This window comes from Notolabrus celidotus, chromosome 15, assembly GCF_009762535.1.
Source record: "Notolabrus celidotus isolate fNotCel1 chromosome 15, fNotCel1.pri, whole genome shotgun sequence".
Classification (NCBI taxonomy): domain Eukaryota; kingdom Metazoa; phylum Chordata; class Actinopteri; order Labriformes; family Labridae; genus Notolabrus; species Notolabrus celidotus.
The window spans coordinates 24,766,816-24,793,293 of NC_048286.1; the positions used below are offsets into that span (position 1 = coordinate 24,766,816).

Below are 26,478 nucleotides of genomic sequence, written 5' to 3' on the forward strand. Positions count from 1 at the left end.
ATACACTATCTAAGAGGTGCAGGTTTTAATTATGCTGGCATCTATGTAAACTAAAATAAGTAAATCAATCAAAATAAGTCGTGATTTGAAAATGCTGTGGATTTAATAAGACAAGTTTGATGGATGCATATAATCTAGCTGATAGTCAGACATCTTTGTTTTACAGCTTAGCATGAAAATAATGATTTACTTCACTAAAGACTTCCTTCACCAAGATAATACTGACACCAAATGAGTATTTATACCGTGAAAAGAAAAAAGTAGGTATGGAATGGTTAATAAATGAACAACTGATTTAAAAAGAGGAGAAAATGGCCATGGCCTTATCAGTATTCTTCCTCATTAAAATGATGAAGAAACATTTGATACAGAAAAATCCAGCAGGAAGTGATTAGATTGATCAATAAACAAAACAACCCTCAGGGTGAAAAGTGGGGATATTCAGCAGACTGATTATTCTCATGTAGATTTTTTCCAAATTGCTTAGATTCAGTTAATTTCCCCCTGACTGTGCCCTGGTATCTCCTCTGCATCTCAAACTAATGTCAAATGTGGATAGAATATGAAGTTCAATCCTCATATCTTTTCAAGGATTCTGCAGCGGGGGCGCCGTTGACCTTACGGTCTAAGCACGCTCCCCATATACAGAGGCTATAGCCCTTGTCGCAGAGGTCGCAGGTTCGATTCCAGCCTCGACAATTAACTGCATGTCCTCCCCCACTCTCTACTTTGCACATTTCCTGTCTCTATTCAGCTGTCCTGTTCAATAAAGGCGAAAATGCCCAAAAATATAACTTAAAAAAAAAGAGGGAGTTCTGCAGCTGCCTTCCAAACTTTTGTACATCACACGTCATGTCTGTATGTTTTTCATCTGTTGCACTCGGGTATATTTAACAAATAGGCCTTGATCTTCGATCATTTAGAAAGTACATATTGAAAAAAAAAGGTGAGGTTTATTTTTTGGAGGTATGATGCTCATCCCTTCTATAGAGCTCCACAGGCTTGTCACAGAAAACTGGCCTCCTGAACAGACCTTATTTACTACAATGTGTTCTTATAGTACACACAGGAAACCATCCACCTACTTGTATGCGTCTAGATTCCCACGCCTGTGGTCCCTTGATATTAATAGTTTTTGACGGTAAAAAGTGGAGGTGTTCAAAACTCTCTTCACAAAACACCGCAGGCGACATGTCCTTTATTTACCCCCTGTTAAAAAATTTTTCTTCTCCCAGCTTCAAGGACACTAGTAAACAAAGAAATGAAGCTCAGTTTGTGAAAGTTTTGTGCTGACAACCTTTCATCTGAGAAGAAGGAATAAAAGATGGCGGATCAGAGTGACTATTCAAAGATAAGAATGACTCACCTGGATAAAGTTACTTACTGCTAAATGTTACAGAAAGACACCACAGGGAAGAGAGCAGAACAAACTGTTTCAGTGCAGGTGGATGTTACCTTGAAGTACATGTTATTAGCTGGATAAATGTCAGTACAAGGAAATTACCTGTGTTTAGTTTAGTACGTCATGATTTTCTTCTTTTCTTTCCACTGAGAGCACGGACACGAGGCAGAGTGCTGTGAGCTCAGTTAAAAGCTTTCAAATGATTATAGGTCATCTGATGGAGTTCAGCCCATAAAAATGATCTTACTAATAAACATTTTCAGTGTTAAACAGATGAATCTTTGAGTTGCAAACTTATTTTAATACCATTCATGTAGTTATAGACTTCTCTCCTCATTTTTTCCTCCTCACTTCTGTCTCCTCAGGCCTTCTTCAAAGGGAAGCTGAAGATCACAGGAAACATGGGCATGGCCATGAAGCTGCAGAACCTCCAGGTCACACCTGGAAAAGCCAAACTGTGAGAAACAGAGCTAACCTTTTTATCATCTGAGCAACACTTTAGGAAGAATAATATGAAATGTAATCCCTCTTTTGAATTAACTGATGGTCCGAAAAGTGTCAGTTCCAGCTGCTACTTTGAAATCAAATCTCATATTTTAGGCTTTCAGTTAGATCTTGATCTATAACATTTAAATTGTGATACATCCACTGAGTCTTTAGGAGCTGCTTGCTTATTTGCAAAACCAGTAGAAATTACAAAAAAGTGTAACTCCTCCTTTAATCAACTTTACTGTGAAAAAAACCGCACCAGTGCCTCTATTGTCCTGTCTAATGTTTTATTTTCTATAATTAATCTTGTAATGTAAAGCTGTTTGATTGCAACCACTTTGAGGGATGATTTTTGTATAAACATATCTCTGTAAATTAAAGCAATGACTGTATTTTCAAAATAAAAACTTTGATAACACTACAACATTTCAAGAATCTTTGAAATCCTTCACAATCATTCACAATCTCCTCGTTTTAGTATGTTCTGGAACTTTTCTTATCAGCAGAGACCAGTAGTCTGTTGCACCAGCTGTGCGTAAATTCAAACGTAGCTTAGTTTCAATTTAATTTCTCATTTAGGATGGAGTTAACACTCCACTAACGTTTTGGGCGTTGCACCAGCTTAATTCTTACACTTAGCTCCTAGTACTCTGTAGACATGGTGCATTGTTTTGAAAGGTGGGATGAATTGGAGGATGTGGAGAGACAGATGACTCTCCCAGCTATATGACGTTGGCAACGCGTTATCTTTGAGAGATTACATCCTATGGAAAAATATGATGACCAAGATTTGCACTCCTGAGTTTTAACGTATGTTGTAGTTGATAATTTCACCACTCGATGTGACTGTTATTATACACACCATAGATTAAGGATTTAGGTTATGGTTATCACCTTACTATGACACTTTATCAAGACTTACATACCTCTTGTTGTTGTTACGTGACAGTAGCGGCAGTTGGCCGAAGTTTGTTTCAGCTGTCAGTTGTGAGACGATGAGGCACGAAAGATAACAATGTAACAACACCTAAATCAAAATTGGTGCTTTCCTCTGATTGGCTGCTGGAAGTTTAAACGTCATATCTGCGACAATGTTTTGGTTAGTTTGGACGTTACGATCTACTAGTTCAGATGAACCTTACGTCTCCGTGGTAAAACCAAACAATGACACAACTTAAGTTACAAACTAACTAGTTTCAACGTATGGTTTAGTGTGGACTTTACACCCTAACTTAAGGTGCATTTCGACCAAGAGTTCAGGGGTCTTATAGCCCCCAGAACTACTTTCCCCGGAACTAAAAGGTTCCTGTGCCCCCATTGTTGTCTGCGTTTCGACTGCGGGCTGAAGTCCCAGGTAGATTGCGCAAATCATGCCAGTGACGTATGAAGAAAAAAAATTATATTAAATTACATTTTGAAATCTTAAGAAAAAACTAAACTAGTGTGTATTCCCAGGAACTCGCTCTGTGTTTCAACAGCTGTGTTAACTCCACAAACACAGTTACTTTCAACCGCAAGTCCCAGGACCTTTGAAAAATACTATCCCCCAAGCAGGGGCTTTTCAGGCGGGAGATTATCTACCCCTGAGCTAAATTTAGACCCTGGTTCCTCCGGTCGAAACGCACGTAGTTCAGGGGTAAAGTCCTTAGTTCCAGGGTAAAATTCCTGCGGTCGAGAAATGCCTTTAGGACACATCTTATGCTGTCGCAACAGGCTGCCAAGGTCTAATCTCTGGTTGGCTGATGAGCTTAAAGACATTTCTAATAAGTTTCATGTTTGAATAAAATACTTTACCTTATTTGAGTCAGTGATTTGAGGTCTGCATATCATTACATTTTTCAAATATCATAATGAATATTTATGGAGAAAGTATCCTCAAGTTTCCACTAATCGCTGACCCTGGTGTAATAATGGAGAAATGTACCAGCGGTTCAGTCAGTAAACTCCTGTTGGATTGTTTATGTGCATGTAGAATTTCTTCCTGTCTTGCAAGGAAGCTGTCTTTCTGCACAGCACAGGATGGGGTGAGGAGGGCTGGGATGCTGGGATGTCGGGGATGGACAAAGAGCTTTTCGAAAGCTTTCAGTCAACAGCAGAAAATTACAGCACACATGAACTTTCAGGTGGGTGGTGTGTCGGTAAGAGTACAGACTTAGACTGACAGCACTCCCAGAGCTGATGGGGACATCAGATCAATAAAGCATGTTGCACTGAAGAGAGTATGTAATGCAATGTTATTGGCTGCTCTGGCAGACCTCATGAACTCGCTCACAGGCTTCACTTCATTTGTGGTACTCTGCTGCAGAACACTAAAAAGCAAACATTGTCTTTAATTGCACTTCTGAAATATAAACGACTCATAATTGCTGAGTCTCTCGGGAACCACAAAAGGTGATTTAATGTATTTGAGTTCATGTAGATTTCACCTGAGACAAACTGCAAAGACTCTGAAGACACTGGGCAAAGAAAAGACTGTAGACCATTTATCTTGTTCACATATTTGGCCGAACATTCCAGCAACAAATGTATTTCATGACTTTGGTTCTATTATGCAAAGGTTGTGACATTGTGTGCACTCAAAAAAAAATTTCTGCACCATCTAAAATAGGGCTGAAACCATAGACCATATAAAAAATGCACATAGAAATCGTGACTTTACCCATGTGTTTCTGAAGTGCAGTTTTGAAGCCTATCATCAGTGGGGGCCATATTGGAAATTCTGAACTCAACCTAACTTCCTCCGAGCTAAATAAGGACTAGCCAAGTCACGCTACACCATGAAACAGATACCTCACAACGTGGTTGATCTGTGCTTTTAAACCACTACAACAAAGCAGTGGAAACAAAAGACCTAAAAAGGCGATCTCTGCCAGGCAGCTCTGTGGTTTTGTGGATATGACTGCTGCCTTTCCATGCAAGGGTTCCTGGTTCAGATCCCTGACATGAACTGCCCTTGGGAGATGGAATTAAAGCACTTTCCTGCCAATAACAATCTATGTCATTGGCATCCAATTTGGCCATCTATTTTGTACCAATACATCGCATCCCTAACCTCAAATCATGACCAATACATTTATATTGAACTCCTGATAAATACGTTAATTCAATTAAAACCCACAGTAAGGATTTTAAGGTGTTGATTGAACAGATTGAATAAAATATTAATGCCTCTTTAAGCTGCAAACCATGCAATCAGAAAGAAAAATCAATTTGTCTGGGTTCTTATTTTTTACTTCTTGTAGTCACAAGCTCAGTTTTCAATAAAGTTATACATAAATTGCAGACAAAAGTGATTTTGTTCACACTTTCTCAAACAAAGGAAAAGGAGTGCTTCGGAGGGAACCAAACAGTCTTGTACAGGACAGGATCAGTGACGATATAAGACATACACTGCTTTGGCCACAAGGGGCACCAATATCATCACAGAATGAGAGTTTCTCACAGGACAATAACAGAATGAAAAAGCCTTACCTGTGAGTTTCATGAATGTATTGGATTAATATGCTGGGAGTAGATAAAAGTTCAAACAATCAAAAAGAGGAAATTTGTATCGTCACCTCTGAATAAAGTGCTTTTGTGTTACTTAACCAAACTTTATCAGGGCCACTGTTCAATTCTGGACAGTTTCACTGGTTGAAATTAATTTCTGTTGCCCTACTTTCCTCTTTTTATTCCTGAGTTGACCCCTGACTTCTGCCTATTTACACCCCCCACCCACCCCACCCTCCTCTGTGGACCTTCTGCCAGATCCAGCCTGCCTGCGCTCCTCTACACTCATGTCCGGCTAACTCCCTTTCACCCACTCCTCCCCCTCTCTGTCCCTCTGCCAGGTGTCCAGCTGGTCACACGCTTATATTCAGATGCTGCCCAAGCTTCATTGAGCTGACCTGCTTCACTGACCATGAGCAGTGGGCTAATGGGTCTTTAGGATATAAACTGTTACAAACACAGTGTGGAGAGGTTAAATGAGGTAGGTGTTAGCTGAGGACTTCAGGTTTGGTTTGCCTAAAGTCAACTTAGAGAACTTTGTATTCAAAGAGAAGAAAAGTAAAGTGTAAAACTGATATACTTTGTTTGAATGAATGCTATCAAGGTATTAAGGGTAAAAGATAAATCTACTGAAAATCAGCGTAGAAATACCAACAAAGGTTCACAACCTACCCATAATATTTACAAAATACATCTTGAAACTTTCATTATAACAGTAAAAAGTGACCAACACTGTATGGTGAAACTATGAATTACATGGACCGTCTTTCGACCTCTAGGCTGAAATATCTGAGCTATCTAATCTGAAATTATACACAACAATAAAGAGGTTCCTTCCAGAATTTAACTACTATTATGACCTTAGCTAGTTGACCTGGCTGGCTTCAAAAAGGCCTGTGAGAGCCACAGATGCTAATAATGAATATGGTTTGGATGTAATGTTTGCCTGAGCCACTTGTGACAATGAAATGATAACAGGCCAATGAATTTTCCTTAATTTCCCAGGATTCTTTTCTGCCACTTTCTGTTAGGACATCATTATCAGACCTGTCTGAATACAAGTGGAAGGTCAAAATGAAAACATGAGGTTTTGAGTGCTCACCTCATTTAACATTTATTTTTGTGATAGGTCCATTGAAAAAGTTTGATGTTATTAGCTTTGTAAGCTAGTTGTCGTTTCAGATCAGGATAGACTTTGGCAATAGAAAAAAAGCGTGTGACATCAATTTGACTTTGTACATGTTCCAAAGCCAAATACTCTCTCATAAGTTGCTTACTTCCAGGTGCCAGTTTGGCATATACAAAGTTTATAGTCCTTGTATCAGTCCCCCCCTGGCCCTTTGCCACATGTTATTCCCCACACTCTCCTCTCAGTTTCTTACACTATCCTAAAGTTGCATACCTCATTCTTTCACAGGGGCGTGTCCAGAGAAAGGCCCAGGGCTAAATCTGATCAGTCATCCCAGTGGCCACCTCAAATACCTGAACTGCGATTGCCACCTTGAGGCGTAACTTGTGTTAAAATGAAGTACTTTGGCTGTGCTTCAACATTCTGCTTGTAGCTTTCTTTACATTTGAATGTAGCACACTGCTTTTGTTAGATCCACATTTTGACTTAGGAGAAACATCTTCACTTTAAGTCCTTAGAAATTAAGCTAGGAAGAATCAAATGTTTCCACTCATTTGTGTTACTTTTTCAAAATAGGTAATTATTCACAGTGAGATTGCATCCTTTACATACTCTGTAAGTTGTTGAAGTACACATGATTAGTGGAGACATAACAGGTTAAAAATGCATTTCACTCGTGTGTGCAGACATCATGCCATCCCCTGCATAAGTCCAAACCCCAGCTGAGCCACCCCAGAAAAAAAGATCTGGACTCGCCCCTGCTCTTTACACTTTTAAGTGCATGTACTACATTATATTCAAAACATTCCCAGTTTAATTTTGAAATTTGCTGAAGCAATCTAGCTTGAGCCCTACCTGAGTTCTTATTTTGAGTATGACATCAGGTGGAATTACCCTGAATGACGATGGCTCTCCAAACAGCAATTACCTGCCACAATACATGTAGAGCTGTTTTGTACGTACTTTAACATTCGGTCCTTTCGGTCCATCTCTTCTTTTGGTCTTTGGGCTGTGGATTGCACACACTTCTGTTTATTTTCTCCCAAGGTTGCTGTGGAAATTGTGCTTTTTTCTAACATTCATAACCCAGTTTTGCTCCAAGGTTGCACTTTTCACTTTCATTGAAAGCTTTTACTTTGTTCAACAGAGGGGCAGAGGGGCCGGGGAAAAAACTGACAGCAAACCTGTGAGAATGCAGCCTTCATTTTTACTGTACACAACATTCTGCTCTGTAACACTTGTACACTTGAGTTTTCATGTTTACATGTTCTTTTTTCTGAGAGAGTTTTTCTATGTCTGATTTTTATGTAAAGGATTATGTATGATCAGCAGGTTTTACAGTTCAGTAGAATCCTTTGTGAAGGGGTCCTGCTCACCCTGAAGACTCACGATACATTTCCCCCTCACAACACAGCTACTCAATTAAGGAATGGTTTTCTCCATCATCTCCACCAAATTTTGATTTTGCAAGGATTTATTGATTTGTAAATGGTTGTCTTAAGGACTGTTCACTCACATTTGAGTTGTGAAACAATTGATTCTATGGGTTTCTTAAAATGAGCTGTCTTAGCTATTACTCACACCAAATAAATCAGCCTTGCACCTGAATGAGTTTTTCTGACTTATCACGGGCCGTGTCTGTGGCATTTTCTAATCTATTTATGCACATGTAAACAAACCAACGTCAAAGTTACCAGATTTCTCTCTGCACATGGACATGGTCACAGTTAGAGCGCCAGTTTGTGATCAGGGCTTAATCCCTACAGGTGGCCTCGGGTTGTCGTCTATCTCGAGGGTTGGCAGTTCGCTCCCAGCTCCTGCAGTCCTTAGACACTGAACCCAACATTGCTCCCGCTGTTGTTAAGCAGTGTGTGAATGTGTTTGAATGAGATTAGCTAATACTGAAGGTCCCTTAGTATAGCAGCCTCTACCATCAGTGAGTGAATGTGGTGTGAAAAGCACTTTGAGTGGTCAGAAAGACTAGAAAAGCGTTATGTAAGTACAAGTCAAAACACTGTTGCAACTAAGAATTGGCCAATCAGAAGCAAGCACTCACTACTGTAGTATTATGCCGATAAAGGATGCCCTTGTTCAAGCATGTTAAAAGATGTAAACGCATTCAACTTGACTTAATGCAAGATAAAGGATGAAAAAAATACAAATATGTTAAATGCAAAATTTTCAATACTTAAAAAAAACAAAAACCTGTACCAGAAATCTAATTCCATGTGAAGCCACATTAGGACCCCTGCACAGCCATGCATGTATGCATGAGATTTCATGTAAAACACTCACAGATGAGGGAGTAGATGCTATATGAGTAAAAAGTAAAACATAATATAAAATATTACCATATAAATCTATATATGGTGCAATAAATTCTTAGAACTGATTAATTGACAGGGTTGTCTTTGAGTAGACATCTGTGAATGTCAGTCCAGAGATATTACCAAAGACAAATCTGAATAAGCCACCTGTTCTGCTAAGTTCACCCTGCATGGACTCTGGTAACTCTCTTGTCTTTACTCATTTTAAACCTTCATTTTCTGCAGGGAACATTGAGATTCATTCATGTATGCTCATTTATTAAAACATAGCTGCTTACCCTGGATTTCTCCAGAAGTTGGATTTAACCCTCCTGTTATGTTGTGGGTCAAATTGACCCTTTTTAAAGTTCAAGAATAAAAAAAAGAATAATGTTAAAACAATTTTTTCTGGTATGAAACTTCTTTTCTAGGCTTAATAGGTAAAATACACATATACAATCAAATGGTTCATTTCACATTTTAGGCAATACATGCCTTCCAAACCAGCTAAAAACAGCCTAAAAATCTGGGCAGCATGAGACAGAAGAGGTGTCTCGTATTAATTTATCAACGTCACTTCATAAAAAAATAATAATTCAGAATTCCAAATAAAATTTAAAAAAAATCCTGTAAAACTATTGTATTCATATTTAGGTCTTTCAAATGTACATTTAAAAAAGTTTAAAAAAGAATTTTCATAAAAAAATGAGTGAGTTATTCTCATTGAGGCATGATCTGTGAGGATTGAAGAACACTAATGGACTGGTTTAAATGGTTAGTAATGGAGTTCACATTGAGATTTGTTTATTGGGATTTTTTGGGGTTCTGATACTTTTGGATAATTAAATAAGGCCCGGGTCAAATTGACCCTGAACATTATTGCTGTCCCTAAGAAACGAACATAGCAAGAGGGTTAAACATGAAGCCAATTTAATTGCACTAATGCAGTTTTGAGCCCTTTGAAATCTGGAACATTTGTTCAAGTTGATCAAATCTTGTTACTCCAAAAATCCCCAAAAATAACTAGAACAGTGTGCTATTTGTATGTTTTCAATATATATTCTTTACTTCTTGATGAATTCTTTTGTACAGAGTCGGTACATTTGTATCAGTTTTGGACTACAGTGAAATGTTTCTTTTAACAAATACAGAATGGCAGCTCTTGAAAACACACTATTGTGGTATTAATATCTACATTTTTCATAATTTTTTAAAATACATACATGTACAGCATATATCACATACATATGGAGAGAGTTCAGAGTGTGACCTTTGACTGTCGGCTTGTGTTGTTTCTGGTCCCGTATGCTTCTCCTTTGATTGTTTAAGGCAAAGAGGGAATACAATGGGATGCAAAGACAACCTAACACAACCTCGACATAAGGGCCAACACTCGTCTTCCTTTCATCATCACTTTAATTTTTAAACCGTACAGTACTGCAGGTATGTATGAGGCATTGTACCCACTGAGACTCAGGACAACAAGGCAGAGAAGTGCAGGAAAAAAGTGATGCTGAGAGAATTTGGGGAATTAGAGATCATCTCTTTTTGACCCCAAAATCTGATCCTGAATTGGTAAAAACTGTTGCATTTGGGGGGTGAATAAATAGTCTTTAATCTTATCCTAGTGTCTCTGTGTTGTGTTTGTTATCGAGTCAGTGAATCTTTTGAAAAAATGCTCCAAACAGGCAACATTTTTCCTGAGTTTCATCAAAGAGGACAGAATGACAACAACAAAAAAAAAGAAATATACAAAACCCCAACCAATAATATTCTAAAAAGAAAACAGGCCAGATCACAATAAATAAAAAGAGATATGAGTTAATGTGTTTTTCTCTTCCCCAAAGTCCACAAAGGGAGAGGCTCCTTTTATGACATCTGATCATAACTGATGCGTTCTTCTTTTAAAATCCATTAACTTGGGCTGACTCACAGATCTGGCCGAATAAAGGATCAGCTCAGGCATCTACAGCAGCACACACTCACTGCTGGTACCAAATATTACATTTCTGATAAATATGTACACACAGACAAACATACACAATCAAATGTGGGTGGATATGTAGAAAAAATCGTCCTTTTCTTCAGGGTTGTCTGCATTCATACACACTGGACCGCTCTCCTTTTCAGAGAGGAAAAACAGTGTGTGAACTGTGTCACCTCAATCTTTCATTTTTTGATGAGCAGCCAGTCACTGTCAGCAGGGCGGCTGCTTCTATACATTAGTCTCCAGCCCGTTCATATCTACAGCACAGTGGTCCTTGTCCCTGTGCTCTCTCTTGTGGTGGGAGACGTGTGCGTGTTTCTTCTTCTCTATCGGCCTGATCCCCTCCTCCAGCTGGATCAGCCGTGCAACATCCGGGTTGTGGTGGTCCTGCTTGGAGCCTGGCGGGGGCGGCTGGTAGCATCCATTCTTTTGGTTCTGGTAGGTCATCATCTGCTGGATGCTTATCATGGGCTTCGTTTCACAGATCAGAGGCACCTGATGGAATATATGATCATGGGGAGGAAGAAAGAGAGGAGTGATAGAGTGAGAGGACGGTTCTTGTGTCTGTCAGTAAACTAAGAATAACTATGAAGACAGTAGTCTCCTGCTTATATTCATGTATGCTTTTCATGTTCTCTCTCCGTGCTACATTTCTGACCTCTTGGTCACATTTGAGCCAGTACACAGCTTTAAATCCTCAGCTAGAGCTTCTGTATGTGTTCCAGAAGCACAGCTGTAAACTAGGTGAGACAGAGCATTTATAGTCCAAGACAATAAGTCCAATAATTATTTATAGAACTCGTCCTCTCTGCACTGGCGATGCTGCACCAACAGATACCTGAGCCTCCTGTCAGACAGGTTGATGTGCAACAAAGAAACAGCAAACCATTTCCACTTCAGCAAGAGGAAACGTCAATGTTCTGTCTTAACCAATCATCATTCCTCAGGAGTCATGCATCAACCTGACCCCCTAAGCCCAACCTAATCAGAAGCAGTGTCAGGCAGGCCATGACTTTGTATCATTCCTTTATGAGACTTTTCAAAGAAAAAGCCATCTGATGCTTCATACATCGATTTGTACCACTTTTTGCTGTCTTGGTTTGAAAAATCATAGAGGTCCAGACATAGGTGACCTCATAGCAGCTTAAGGCTAAGAGTGGATACAGAGATACAAAACAAAGACGTATCCTGACCAAATACAGGCTGAGTGACAACAAGCTAGCTGTAGAGACAGGGAGACACAGGCAGACATGGCTGCCCAGAGAGGAGCGTCTATGTGCTCATAGAGACAGAGATGCACTTCCTCCTTCATGGTAGCAAGTTCTCTTTACTAAGAGATTCCCACTACAGGGAAATTACTAAAATAGTATCAAACTTCCCAACATTAACCCCAGAAGAGAAACTGTCAGTTCTCCTGGGGGAAGGGTCAGCAGCTCCTCTGGCTGCTAAATATGTGTCTGCCTGTCACAGCCTGAGGGATGCACCATCCCATAATATCTGATTTTAGGTGAAGGTTTTATGAGCATACTGCATCAAGTGAGGACATTGAGATATGCTGTATGGGTAACACCATCGTTCATTAATGCATATAAAATATGTAATATATATATAATATGTAATGAACATATATGTAATGCATATAATATGTAATGAATATATATGTAATGTGTGCGTAACAACTTTAAGTGCTTTGGCAACATGTCTTTGTTCATGCCAATAGAGCAAATTGAATTGAAAAATTGGATTGGATTACTCAATGAGAATCTTTGCTGTTGAAGGTGTTGAAAAAAGGCTGTTTGTGCAGCATGCTGTTCTTTCCATCATCTGACTTTTGGGTGCCGTTTGTAAAGTTGTGCACACTAAAAATAAGAGCAACATTCTCCACATTTAGCTCTTAAATATCTTAAAAATGTAGTGTGAATTTTTTAAAAAGTCACTTTTTAAATCACATTTAGAGCAATAGTTGTGATCATTTTCACATTTAAATTTGTTGCGAAAAATATACACTTCCAGTCACAAGTTTGGACACACCTTCTCATTCAATGTTTTTTATGTATTTTAATTATTTTCAACATTGTAGTTTAATACTGAAGACATCAAAACTATGAAATAATTTGATTGTGCCATAATATGAACTACAACAATAGTCAAATAGGGCTATCCATTGTGTACTCGCCCAAACTCTGAACAACACAACTGATGGTCTCAAAGACATTAAGAAGGCAAGTCATTCTACAAATTAATTCTTGACAAGGCTCATGTTAATTAGAAACCATTCCAGGAGACCACTTCATCAAGCAGACTGAGAGAATACCAAGAGTGTGCAAAGCTGTCATGAAGGAAAAAGGGGGCTACTTTACAGAATCTAAAATATAAAACATATTCTGGTTTGTTTAATACTTTTCTGTTAATTAAATAATTCTATATATGTTATTGCATAGTTTTGATGTCTTCAGTGCTAATCTACAGTGTCTCAAATAATTAAAATAAATAAAAACCCTTGAATGAGAAGGTGTTTCCAAACTTTTGACAGGGAATGTATATAAATTAAAATCATTGCTAAATCCAAATGCTTAGTATAAATCTAAATGTTAAATAAAAATCTAAATGTTAAATCTAAAGAGTCACAGAGTTGTTTCAGCTTTTAAATTGGTTCCTATCTCCTGGGCTTTAAATATGATTAATAAATAAGCAGACTAGAGAACATTCTTTCAGTTCCTTTACCCCTGTGCCTGTTTCCTTGGCTGACTTTTTAAATTGGCAAAATGTTTTTAAGCACTATGAATTTAAAAAAGAAACAAAATTATTATCATATTACAACAAGAAGAAATAACATAAGACATTTAAAAATGAAGCAAATGTATAAACAGTACAGCATTTTGACATACTGGAACAAACTGGTTCCGCCTCCACAATAAATTGAATTAAGTGAATTTACAAGAGGAGCCTTAGTACAAAGGGCCCCACTCTCTCTTTCTCTTTTTTTCTTTCACTCACTCACTCATGCTCACACCCTGTTTTTTGCTTCCAACTCTCTGTTTCTCTTCAGAGCTTCTGTGGTTGTCATTACACCTGCTTCAGGGCAGCAAAACAGTTGCTATGTGAGGGTTAAAATAGAATGTGACTGTCTGCTAATTACTTGTTAGTAAACCTTGGATGGCAACTTCCCCTTAGACACATAACATACTATACAGTCCAAATGAAGAGATTCTCCTGTCCTTTAAGATAGATCCTACAGTAGTGTCCCAAAGAAGCGACGTCATTCCTCTGGGTTTACATTGAAATGCTCGCACTTTGATGTCCGAGCATGTCATTTCAGATAGGATGACGGTGTTACAGGCGCAAAAGAAGCAGGATGTGTGAGCAACATTTTTTGAAGGGGTGACACAGAAAAAAATTGCAGCATTTTCTATCTTTTTCTATCATTTCTCAGGATACATGGATTTATCCTTGCACGTCCTCACCTGCTCTCCTTCTTTGACGAAATCTTTCCTGCATATGTGAGCCATTATGCCTGTGGCGAGAGCGTCACCCATCACATTGACCATGGTCCTGAATCGGTCCCTGTGTGATGATATTAAAAGTCATTCATGGTGATGATGAAATTTAGGGGAAATAAGCTACTTTTTATAATCTGAAACATTATCACAGTGCTTTGAGTTTATTAAATGGAATAATGCAGGTTTGTGCAACATGTTGGCTGATAATACATGGGACTTTGGTACTGTAATGCTTTATTTACTGCATCTATATACTGTATAAACTACATCTAGTGATCTGTACTATATAAAGCATTGTAAAAAACTTCACAGTTATAACCACGCCCTGACTTGGTGACTTAGATTACATTCAAAAACAAAGATTAACCCTTTACTCACAACGCCCAGTCAACAGCAATGATGAGAGTGATGTCATCAGTGGGCAGTCCAACTGAGGTCAGCACGATCACCATGGTTACGAGTCCAGCCTGAGGGATTCCTGCTGCACCTATGCTGGCTGCGGTGGCAGTGATGCTGAGAAAACAAACAGAGGAGCAGAGTGCTTTAATTCTTTATTAAAACCACAGCATAGTTGAGTCCTTATCAAATATCATATTTTGTAAAGTGATGAAATGTTAAGATTGATTTGTGTTTGGTCTCACTGCTAAATCAAAGCACCTGTGAGGAGCTTTTAGCCGGTAATGAAATTCACACTAATCTCTTCCTATGAGCTATAAAAGCAAAGAGCATCTCCAGAGAAGATTGATTATTTCAATGAAGTTATTCTAAATGCCTATAAACGCTGCCGTGGTGTCAGAAGAAAGAGAAAGTTGTGGAAACATCTTCCTGCTTCAGATTCATTTTAAGTTGCAGGTTTGACATTTAGAATACATTACAATGAGATTTCATGTTCTGAAACAATACTGATACCCCTTTGACATATGTACTGCACACCAGAAAATTCCCAGGATGCATCCTGGTTGGCTGTGTATGAATGCAAACACTCAGGGGCGTGTCCAGAACTTTTTGACCGAGGTAGCACAACTGAGGCTCTCACATAGGCAGGGGTGACCAGTGCACTTACAAATAAATAAGATTTACATTTTCTGTCTTCACAACCTATTTTTATAAAAGTATTAAAACAGTTGTTATATTCCCTTTGACTTAAAAAAAAACATGGCAAAGTGGCATAAATCTTCTAAGCTTAATTCTTCAAGGATTTACAAAATATGTTTTTTCATTGTCACATTTGAGGGCACTTCTAAAGAAATCTACAGTCAGCCTTTTAACTCATTCCAAATTATAGATGTAACCAGGAACCCCACCTCTGACAAGGCAAACAGCCAACCATAGTTTAGGATTTTGGGGTGGCCCCTGGGGTGGCCAAGGGTGGCACTGGCACCCCTTGAAATCCAATTGGCCACCCCTCTGGACACACCACTGCAAACACTGGAATTTTTTTTCACCCTCACTTGATCCAGATTTTTCCCTCACTATCCTGTATTAAAAACTCAGCAGAAGTCGCACTCCAGTATTAGAGGGAGCAAAAAACTCAAGTGAGTGAGTTGGGAGAGAACAGTGTTTATGCTGAGTCCCAGCTCATATTTCAGTATTGTATTTTCAATATTTTTTTCAATATTAAGAAAAGTCCCTAACATTTTTGAAGTGAAATAAATAAATCAAAAGTCACGTTAAGGAAGACTTTCGAGGGGCACTCTCTCTGGCTTCTTTTTGAGTTGGGTGGGGGAATCATCCCAGAGCAGAGTCAGATGTGTGTGTGTGTGTGTGACTGATTGGTCCTGATGCCACCAGGAGTGAACAGCTTGTAAGTTTCAGTTTTCTGTACTGACTCCTTGGCTGTTTTCGAAATTGCCTACTATACTAGCAGGACGTACTGATTTTGGCCAAAATTCAGTATGTAGTAAGTGAACAAGAGCAAAATCTGCAGTATGCCAAAACTCCCCAGATGTCGTGCTGATACAGGAAAATTTGTCAGTATGCATCGGAGCACCAGTCTCCCTCACATACTGTTTCCCACAGTGCACATCGCTCTTTCCACTTTTTCTTTTATCTTCTTTTGACGGGGGCCACTCCATTTTTTAGGTACTGTGAAAATTATTGATTTAAGCATAAACCACTTCTTAACTTTTTATATCATAATCTGATGCTAAAGAAGCAGTTTCTCTATCAGCTTGGCTGTTGTTCACTTCTGCTTTCCGAAACTGGCCATCCAGTGACGTCTGGCTCAGCATACTGCATAACAGATCGAACAGAACAGTCATACTACATACTAAATTCAAAAGCTGTATGTAGTAGGCAATACCTACTGCTTACTTTTGTAGGTAGTATGTAGCAGGCCATTTCAAAACTGCCTGCTTCATACTGCCTATGAATAGAATTCAGTACGTACTGCTACTGCAAACTACATAACTCATACTGCATACTGCATACTGCCTAATACATACCCCATTTGAATTTAGTATGTAGTGTGACTGTTCTGTTGGAATTCCTACTTTCTATAAATATTTTGACTTTTTTCATACTGTGTGTTGGAGCTATTTGTTTATTTTTTGTATTTAGTTGTTTATTTAGTTTGGAATTAATAAGTAGTATTAGCTGGTAGATTTATCTAAACTTTTCTTTTTATAACTCATTTAAGTTAGATTTTGGAGTTATATTTTTGCTAGTCATTTGTTTAGTATATTTAGATTTTTTGTATATTTAGAATTTATTTTGTTTGTTTTTGTTTCTTTGGTAATTAGAAACTGTGTGCACCTGAGGGGATTTAGGGAGGTATGTGGCAGAAGACCAGTATGCACCTGGGTGGGCCTATGGTTTTTTACCAGTGCAAGAGAGGCAGCAGGAGCTCAAAATAAACCATTGGAAACTGCTGAACTTTTGCATGGACATTGGACTTCTTTTGCCCACGTACATCACATCCCCACGGTGCATCAATGACCCTTTGATTAAGTTTAGTTAAAGTTTGAGTTTGATACTTTAATTATTCTTTGAGTTTTTATGACAAATGGTCACTACACTGTGTATAAGAGCATTCTGTAACAAATGAAATAAAGTATTTCTGATTTCTGATCTGATCTGCAGTATTTCTGGGCCAGGTGTAGCTGGATTACTGTTTTTTTCTATTATACATTTTCTAGTTTTAGTTTTTATTTCTGCTTCATTGAGTTTTCAAATAAAAAACTGGCCCCCCCTCAAAAATGAATCAGTAAAATGCAGATTTCAAATCTAACACTCTGTAAGGAACTAGTTAATTAAAAAAGTAAGTACAGTAAACTTCACTGTACTTTTACTGAGGTCATATTTTTAGAGTATTATTACATAGCAGAATTGTGATTTTTAATTTGGTTAAGTATTTACATACCTCCTCTGTCATAGTGTAAGAGGTATTAGAGCTACAGAGAGAACGACTGAGCGGATATTCTGTCTGAGACCTTAGACCTTGAGCTGAAGCTGACAAACTGTCCCTCTGCAGGGCCAGCGAGGTTGGGGATGTAGGGTTAGCATGCAGATGGAAAAGCTCCATGGTCTGCAGCCAAACGGCACGGTAACAGGATGCAGCGAGAGGGAAAAATTATTATAATTCTGGCGTGACAAGGGAGATGAGTAATACAGGTCATATGGGTTTTACCGCCAAGGGATTATGTGGGAATAGGCACAGACTGCAGCCATGAGGAGGTCTGCTTAATGATATTACAGCCGGATATGTCATAGAACAAGAGGTTGGACAGGAAATTTTCATAGGCCTGAGAAAGCACAGGTAATGTGGTTGGAAGTTATAAGCTGGAGGTGTTTTGGCAGCCGGACTGTTGGGATTTTTCTGTGTGTGTTCATTTGTGTGTGTGTGTGTGTGTGTGTGTGTGTGTGTGTGTGTCTGGCTGTGTCCCTGGGGCTTCCAGACTGATTTAGCAGAAATCAGATCAGACTAAGAAGCTCATATGAGGCGTAATCTGTGTGACATTTACATATATGTGTATCTAGTAAATCCCATCATATTTTTTATTAAATCAGAATTAAACTAAAATTGTGACGTTAGATTCATTCACATGCTGCACTCAAACATCCACAGTATGCCTAAACCCATATTTTGACCCGGATGAAATGTGTTTCTTTTGTTAGTCTGAGATATTGTAGAATTGCAGATGATAGAAACATCTGTACATGGAGTTGTTGCATTTAATCACTTTGAAGTTAAGTCTGACATAAGCTTGCAGTGAGTCCAAAGAGGAATAGATGGATATTTAATAAAGGAGATGTGCCGTTATCTAACTTTCTTTCTTATTTTGACCTCTCTCATTCATCGCTCATTCATTTCCTTCCTTAACCCTCCTGTTATGTTCGTTTCTCTGGAACATCAATAATGTTCCTGGGTCAATTTGACCCAGGGCATATTCAATTATCCAAAAGTGTCAGAACCTAAAAAAAATCCCAATACACATCTTTTTTAAATCTAATTTTTAACTCCATTACTAACCATTTAAATCAAGATTTAGTCCATTGGTGTTCTTTAATTCTCAGATCAAGGTCAGTGAGGATAACTCACTCGTTTTTTATTTAAATTAATGTTAAACTTTGTTAATGTACATTGGAAAGCCCTGAATATAAATACACTACTTTTATATGACGCTGATTTTTATTTTTTTATTTTTTTTATTTTTATCAAGTATGTTGATAAATAAACACGACACCTCTTCTGTCACATACTGCCCATATTTTTATGTTGCATTTAGCTGGTTTGGAAGGCATACATTGCCTAAAATAGACTTTAAAAAGGGTCAATTTGACCCGCAACATAACAGGAGGGTTAAGGGTCTGTTTGCCTTCTCCAGTCATAACTTGGCCATCCTTACCTGATTGTGATGATCTGTCCAAAGTCGAGCTCATAGTTGTTCACTTGAGCGATGAAGATGGCCGCCACGGCTTCGTAGAGTGCAGTGCCATCCATGTTGATGGTGGCTCCTACAGGCAGCACGAAGCGGATGATTCGTCTGTCGATGTGATTGTTCTCAAGGAGGCACTTAAAGGTGATAGGCAGAGTGGCAGAGCTGCAGCAGAGGGAGATAATTGCTTACAGTTAATGATGCTACTTTGAGACATGCTATGTTACTAATGATACATTATTAAAGACCTCTAACAAACTGATTGATCCTGTGATTACTGTACGAATTGCAAGACAACCATCCTACACAATATTCTAAGCTGCAATTTACTGGAATGATTTTTATAAAGAAAGTTAACAAAAGACTAACAACTAAAAGTACACTATGGGACTTTTAAAACTTTCTATAAATGTTAATGTGTGAAAATACTTATCCTTCTTTTAATTGGAGGGGATTTATGAATGCATAATAATCTATATCTTTTTACCTTTACTTTTAGTGTTACTTTTAAAAACCTAACCCTTTCTGTCTGTATGTCTTTCTTTGAGTCATTTGGTAATATTGTTTTTGTCCAATCAAGGAACCAAGTTTTTTTTTTACCTGTATACTGATTAACACTGACATGTATAGAAAAGCAAATGTAAGGTTTGAATAACTGTATAAACCAGGGAGGCCTCTCTTTTAGTTGTTCCTCAGAGGAGAACAAAAACATTTGGTGACGCTTTCAGTCACTACGCTCCTAAACTATGGAACAGCCTGCCGGAGGATCTGAGAGGAACTAATAGAGATATTGGGACTTTTAAACATAAAGGAAAAACGTATTTATTCAGTCTGGCTTTTATGTAGTTTAACAATTTTATTACTAACCTTTCACTGTAATATTGATTTAAATTTTGCTTTATTATTTTACTAATTTTAACTGTTTATCTTATTTTAATGTATTTATTTATTCATTCATTTGTTTATTTCAATTTGTCTACTCAGTTTTATTGACATTTTTAGCCTTAATTTTATTTTCAACTGTTATCCTTACCCCCTTTTAAATGTATTTATTTTAACTATTTGTATTCTTAATATTAATTTGACTCTTTAACTTATTTTAATTACACATATTTTATTGTTGTTGGTGTGCATTAGTCTCTATTTTAAAATCCATTTTTAGTTTTTTGTTAATATGTCTTGCCATTATTTTATTTCTGCTTCTTTCTTGTTTTTCAATTGCTGTAAAGCACTTTGGGTTGCATTTGACTTGTATAAAAGGTGCTATATAAGTAAAGCTTGATTGTTGATTGATTGATAACTGTGGAGCTGGAGGAGGAGGCTTTAAAGGCGTACTGTGAGACTACATTATATAACACCTAAGCAAATCACAAGGATTTGAAAGAAAAATATTACAACTCAGGTTGATCATATACAAGAGTTTGAACTCAAATATTCAAAAACCTAAAAAAATCCAGTCGTAAAAGAAACACATTTTTGATGTAATAATGATAGATGTAATTTTTTCTGTTCTTCATTGTGTGATAAATGCTGGTTAGATAAGACTTGAATGACACATTTTAGTTTGTTTATTTTTGAACCTTTCAGCATCGTCGGTTGTTGAAATATGAAGCTACTTCAGAAGTGCTATAAAATGCAGTTCCACTTGAGGCTGAGTGTAAAGGTGATAAATTTACACTAACACCCATGAATAAAGGCTCAGTTTAACTGCAGAAATAAACATGTTCACTGCCAGGTAAAAACAATATTAAAGGTACAAGTTTGCACTATTAGGCTTAATTAGGGCGCAGCGGACTTGACTAACAGGCAAACACATTACACCTTTTAGCCAGGAGGCAAAAGGCCCGCCTCAACTCCACCTCTTTCTAAGTTGACTGAAAATGTGTTTGAGTCAGAATCTCCAATATGGCAACCGCCATCAATTGGCTTCAAAACTTCACTTTGGAAACCTATTGGTGACATCACTGATACATCCATGTTTCATAACACACTAAAACAATAATAAAAATAAATTCACTTCCACCTTTCCTGGTTCACTGAGCAAAAACAGTATGAGGAGAATTTACTAAACTGAGTTTTATCTTCCTGATTGCTATCATGGAGTAAACACTCACTAGTCACTGTTTACATCACTAGCAGGCTTGAGCAACCATGTAGCCTTCACCACTTAAAGAGGGGGAGTAAGGTTAGGAGTGTCACAGAGAATGCTGGGTATCATACATTCTATTCAAGGTGAACTCCATTATTATTAGTAAACATCATGACAGACACTACGTTTTCTGAAAAGATTGCACTACTTCGTTCTTTGTGAGAATGAATGGGCATCTTAGATTAACTCAAATAATAATAATTTGTATCCTATACAGGAGAGTTATCGAGGCAAGTTAAAGATGTATAATCTCCAAAACAGATCCACATTTTAAACATAAAATCCTGTTGAGTGTTTTATAGTGCATAGTAAGAACTTGTGTTTTTTTTTTTACCTGGATGAGGTGGCCAAAGAGATGAGCAGAGCCTGTAGGATACCTCTGATGTAAACAATGGGGCTCTTTTTTGTGATGAAGAAGTACATGGCCGGGAGGATGAATAAACCGTGTAGTATCAAACCCATCACTACTGTAATGGCGTAAAAACCAAGCTTCTTCCCCATAGCTGAAGGGTCGTCCATCTCTAGGATCTTTCCAGCAACCAGGAACACGATCCCAAAGGGGAAATACCTGTAATTGAAAGATTAATGGTACTTTACAGCTGCTCTGAAATCAACATCAGTTTCCAAAATACCACTTAAACGGCCCCAGTGATGCGTTAGCGATCGTTAATTCACCAAAATTAATCAAATAGCAATAGTCAGGGTTTTCCATCACAAAGTATGTTTTGTATAGTATTCAAATGGTTGTATTTTATCATATCATTATCATGCTGCAAAGATTTTTCTGTTATAGTGCATTTTCTGCTCAAGAAGACTTGTAAGGAAGGCGATGCTAAGAGTTCCCAAAAGGCTAATATGCTCGTAGTGACAATACAAGCAAGAATCAGGTAATTAGTGGATATAATGTTATCCTTTCTCACCACTTAACCTTAGTGTGCTACATTTGTTTTAATACAGTATGTATCACTTTAACTGTTGAGAATGTCTTTGATACAAGTAATTGGTCAGATTTATGAAATCAAAAGGAACTGATGAAATTATATCTACAGTCAAGGGGTCACAAAAGTGAGTGAAATGATAACCAAAGTCACTCAGGCACAACATCTAAAAACCATGAATACGACAAGAAGTGTGGCCAAACCATCAGAAATATGTGAGGCTATTTTACTGGATTAAATACATTGTTTGACTCAGTGGTGGCACCAAACTGTTATGTATACCATCATGGATCATTCTGGATTATGGATTGCAAAAATTCCAAGGGTTCATCTTCTCTGGACCATGAATTACTGAACAAAAAGAATGGCAATAAAGTCAATGGCTGTGCAGATGTTTCAATAAAAACTTGAAATGTTGGTATCATCGTGCCACCTAGAACAATCAGGGAACCACTCATTACATTTTATACAGTGGAATTATTCCTCTTGGGACCATGAATGTCTTTACTTAACGCCATTACAGTTTTTGAGGCACTTAAGTCAGGATAAAACTCTTACCAGATAACGATGGCGACAATCTTCAGGACTGCCTCATTCACACTTTGGCAGAAGTTGACCAAAGCACTTCCATTGGGACCCATTCTTCCCAACATTATTCCTGGATGTAAGAAAACAACAACATATGTTTTATACACAAATAAATTCATGCTTTAATAATTAAAAATAACTGGTTCGCAGATATGTGAGTTTGCCTTTTAATTGTGCATTTACAGACATTTACAAACAGCAGTATGCTTGTTACACTACAAAGTTGTTCATCATGTCAACCACTCACCCATAGTAGCAGAAAAAATCACAATCCCTAGCACGTTCATGCCCTCGCTGGTACCAGGTGATGTTTTCATGATGACGTCAGGTGGCGGTGTGAGATCCAGGGAGAAGTTCTGGACGTCAGTGCCATTGTCATCCTGGATGCCGTAGATGTAAATCCTCCGCGTGGTGGTCTCATCAAGGAGCTGAGCCACTGTGGGTTTGGGGATGAGCTCGGGGACTCTCTGGGTTCGATACTTGAAAGCAAAACAGATCACAGACCCCACCGTCAGCAGAGTAAACATGGCACAGAAGTAGAAAAGCAGTACAATGACACACACGTGATCACTGATATGACATGAACAGTACAGCTTCCACATTCAGTATCTTACTGCCCAGGGGTGCGACGGATCACAAATCTCAGATCAGATCACAGATTTGTGTCACAGATTGGCCAAAACAAGTAACTTTGATATAACTTTTCTACTCCTAACAGTCATGACTGTAACTGTCCATGCATCCCAATCATGAATAGCATCCAAGCAGTCAAATAAACATGAATCCCTTTTAATTTAGAAAGTCCATAAAAAATCTACAGCAGCTTGTAAGAAGCTGCATCATTTCAATAACAGTATTTGTAACACATCTCCTTCAGCAAATAACAAGTCTCCTGTAATCTAAGCTACTGATGGTTGCCACATGAAACCACCAGCTAATACTCTTAACTATGCACCATGATGATCTGCGAATCAAATTATATCAAAACCATGGAATGTGGTCTATGGGGATCACAGGTCAACGGTGCATGGATCCTTTGCCCCACTTCTGCTAACCAACATATAAGTATAGTAATCATCTAAAAAGGACGTGTACATCCAGAGAAAAAACAAGACATGTCGCTGTCTGAAGAGAGCTTATTAGGAGAATTCTGACAGTTAAACAGAAACACATCATTGTTTCCTCCCTGAGATGAGAGGGTTTCTACCATAAGTCTATAGGAGACAATTAGATGTCAATAAACTTAGCTCAACACAATGACTGGAAACAAAGGGAAATGGCAACTTTGGGCTTGTGTGGATACCAAATATGAACTTGGTGACACTTATGTTGACACTTGTGTTTTGTTATTGGCAGGCTGATGCTGTTTGATTTTGTTGTGAATATTTTCCTTACCTGTTGAAAAGTGGCCTGCACCAGGTTGGCTGGAAACATGTTGCTGGGGAAGATAATACAGAGAAATGTTAGAGTCTGTAACTAGAAAAAGGCTGAAGCAATAAATCAACACATCTTTGGCTCTAACACGGCTCTAGATTCAAGACATTTCTCTACACACCAAAAGTAAAGCTGAAACTCTTGAGATTGGAAGTAAAGAAAGTTTTCTATCATAATGAAACCAAATGACAGAAATGCTCACACAACTCCCTGCAAGACAAATATTACACTTTCAGGATGTGAATCTCTTCTGTTCTTTACAAATCTGTATTCCTCTTTCATCAACTTCACACACCGTCTTTTCACACAGGCATTAAGTCAACATTTTAACCAGAATCAAAAAGCCTGGCCATATTTCTCCTGTTTCCACCTCTTACACTAGGCTCCCTGTATGTTTTAGAATTGATTTCACTGATTACTTTTAAAGCTCTCCATGGATTTTCTCTTTGCTCCATCGCGGACATGTTAATTCAGTACGAGCTGGCGTGTACATTGAGATCCTTGGGCAGAGGTTTACTGAGCATTCAAAATACCAAAATGAAAACAAAAGGGGTAGAGCATATACAGTGAGGGGTCCAAAACTGGAACGATCTGCCTGAGGAGATCAGGTCTGCTGACTCAGTAATCTCTTTTAAATCCCTTCTTAAAACAAACTTCTATCGCAGAGCCTTTCCTGATTTTACCTGAACTTTAGGTTATATTATTAATCTAATTATTTAATATGTTTTTTTTTTTTACAAATATTTTAAAAGAATTGTATTTCTTTAGAGTTATGTTAAAGGAATGTTATGTCTTTTAAAATATGTATCATGTGTGATGTTATGACCTGCTTGCTTTATTGTGCTGCCCATATAAAGCACTTTGTAACCTGTTTTTTGAAAGTGCCCTACAAATAAAAGTCTTCTTCTTCTTCTTCTTCTTCTTCTTCTTCTTCTTCTTCTTCTTCTTCTTCTTCTTCTTCTTCTTCTTCTTCTTCTTCTTCTTCTTATTCTGATGCAGAAATCAATGTCAGCTTGTACCTGTATTTAACACAGGGAGTGAGTGACCCTCACATTTTGAATGTCAATAAACATGTGTTTCTGCATTGATCGTTACTAATGGAGACCTTATAACCCAATTTTTCTTTTCAACATTAAAAGCCGCACAGAAAGCAGGAAGGTGATGCACTTCAATGAGTGCCTTAAAAGCGCACTCTTATCTCAGCAGGGCAAAGGTGTACTCTATCTGCCAAAAATAACACAGAAGAGGAGACACTGTGAGACAGAGAAGGAGCAGGAAGGCGTTGAAACATGAATATAAAAGTGGAGAAGGGTGAGGGGAAAATGAGAGGGACAGGTGAAAATAAACAGACTGTACTGTCAATCACAGAGTGTCAGTATAATTTAGTCAACATCCAAGTCACTCACACTGCCACTGTACCCATATTTTATCACTGATTTCCCTGCTGATATGTTCCCTTTAAATATATGATGTATTTTCACACTTTGTATATAGTACAATACCTATCTGCCACATCTCTGTATAGGTTTGTTGTTTTTCTATTCTGTATATAGTTATATAGCTCAGGAAAGCATTTCCTCCAATTTACCCACTTGCAAGTAAAGAAGAAAGCGTCATCATTTAGGTCTTTGATTTGCAGATAATAAACAGATTTTCTCTGACTTTGAATCATGCAAAGAGAAAAGTTCACGATTGTAAATTTATGTTGAAGCAACACAGTACTGAGTTTTATTCTTATAACAGTTTATTTATTTATATATTTATTTATCATCTAGTTCAAATTTTAGTCTCTTTTTATTCTATTTTCTTTGTTTTTTTAAGTATAGCATCTTATTTTCCTTTTATGGTTTAATATTTTAGTGTTTTATTATCTTAGAAATGTATTTTATTCATTTAGTATTTTTAAGTATAGCATCTTATTTAATTTAATGGTGTAATATTTTAGTGTTGTATTATCTTAGAAATGTATTTTATTTTGGTGATTTTAATTCCCTGTGTTGAGTTTTAACATCTTATTTTACCTCCAGTGTTTCCTCATTAAGATATCATCCTCAGTTCATTCAGCAACTTTTTTCCTATTTGTCTTTATTTATTTTATTTTCATTGTTTTATTATTATTGTTGCATATATTGTGTTCTTAGTCTTAGGATTGTGGGTGGGTTTTTGGGTCGGGCAGGGTTAGGATTAAGA

The 26,478-nt window shown here is 37.7% G+C and overlaps 2 protein-coding genes across 2 annotated transcripts in view; one reads left to right on the top strand and one right to left on the bottom strand.

Annotated features, from left to right (window-relative positions):
* scp2a (sterol carrier protein 2a) overlaps positions 1 to 2,317 on the top strand; it is a 35,290-nt gene extending 32,973 nt beyond the window's left edge. Inside the window, exon 16 of the mRNA XM_034703814.1 lies at positions 1,768 to 2,317. Coding sequence (XP_034559705.1) covers positions 1,768 to 1,863 — 96 coding nt within the window. The 3' untranslated portion in view covers positions 1,864 to 2,317. The remainder of the gene's footprint in view (positions 1 to 1,767) is intronic.
* A 7,896-nt stretch (positions 2,318 to 10,213) lies between these two features.
* The window catches only part of slc1a7a (solute carrier family 1 member 7a), a gene marked incomplete at its 5' end in the record, with an annotated part of 66,686 nt that continues 50,421 nt past the window's right edge, over positions 10,214 to 26,478 (bottom strand). The window contains 8 exons of the mRNA XM_034702191.1: positions 10,214 to 11,297; positions 14,267 to 14,366; positions 14,681 to 14,815; positions 19,150 to 19,344; positions 21,663 to 21,896; positions 22,825 to 22,924; positions 23,102 to 23,333; positions 24,250 to 24,292. Coding sequence (XP_034558082.1) covers positions 11,031 to 11,297; positions 14,267 to 14,366; positions 14,681 to 14,815; positions 19,150 to 19,344; positions 21,663 to 21,896; positions 22,825 to 22,924; positions 23,102 to 23,333; positions 24,250 to 24,292 — 1,306 coding nt within the window. The remainder of the gene's footprint in view (positions 11,298 to 14,266; positions 14,367 to 14,680; positions 14,816 to 19,149; positions 19,345 to 21,662; positions 21,897 to 22,824; positions 22,925 to 23,101; positions 23,334 to 24,249; positions 24,293 to 26,478) is intronic.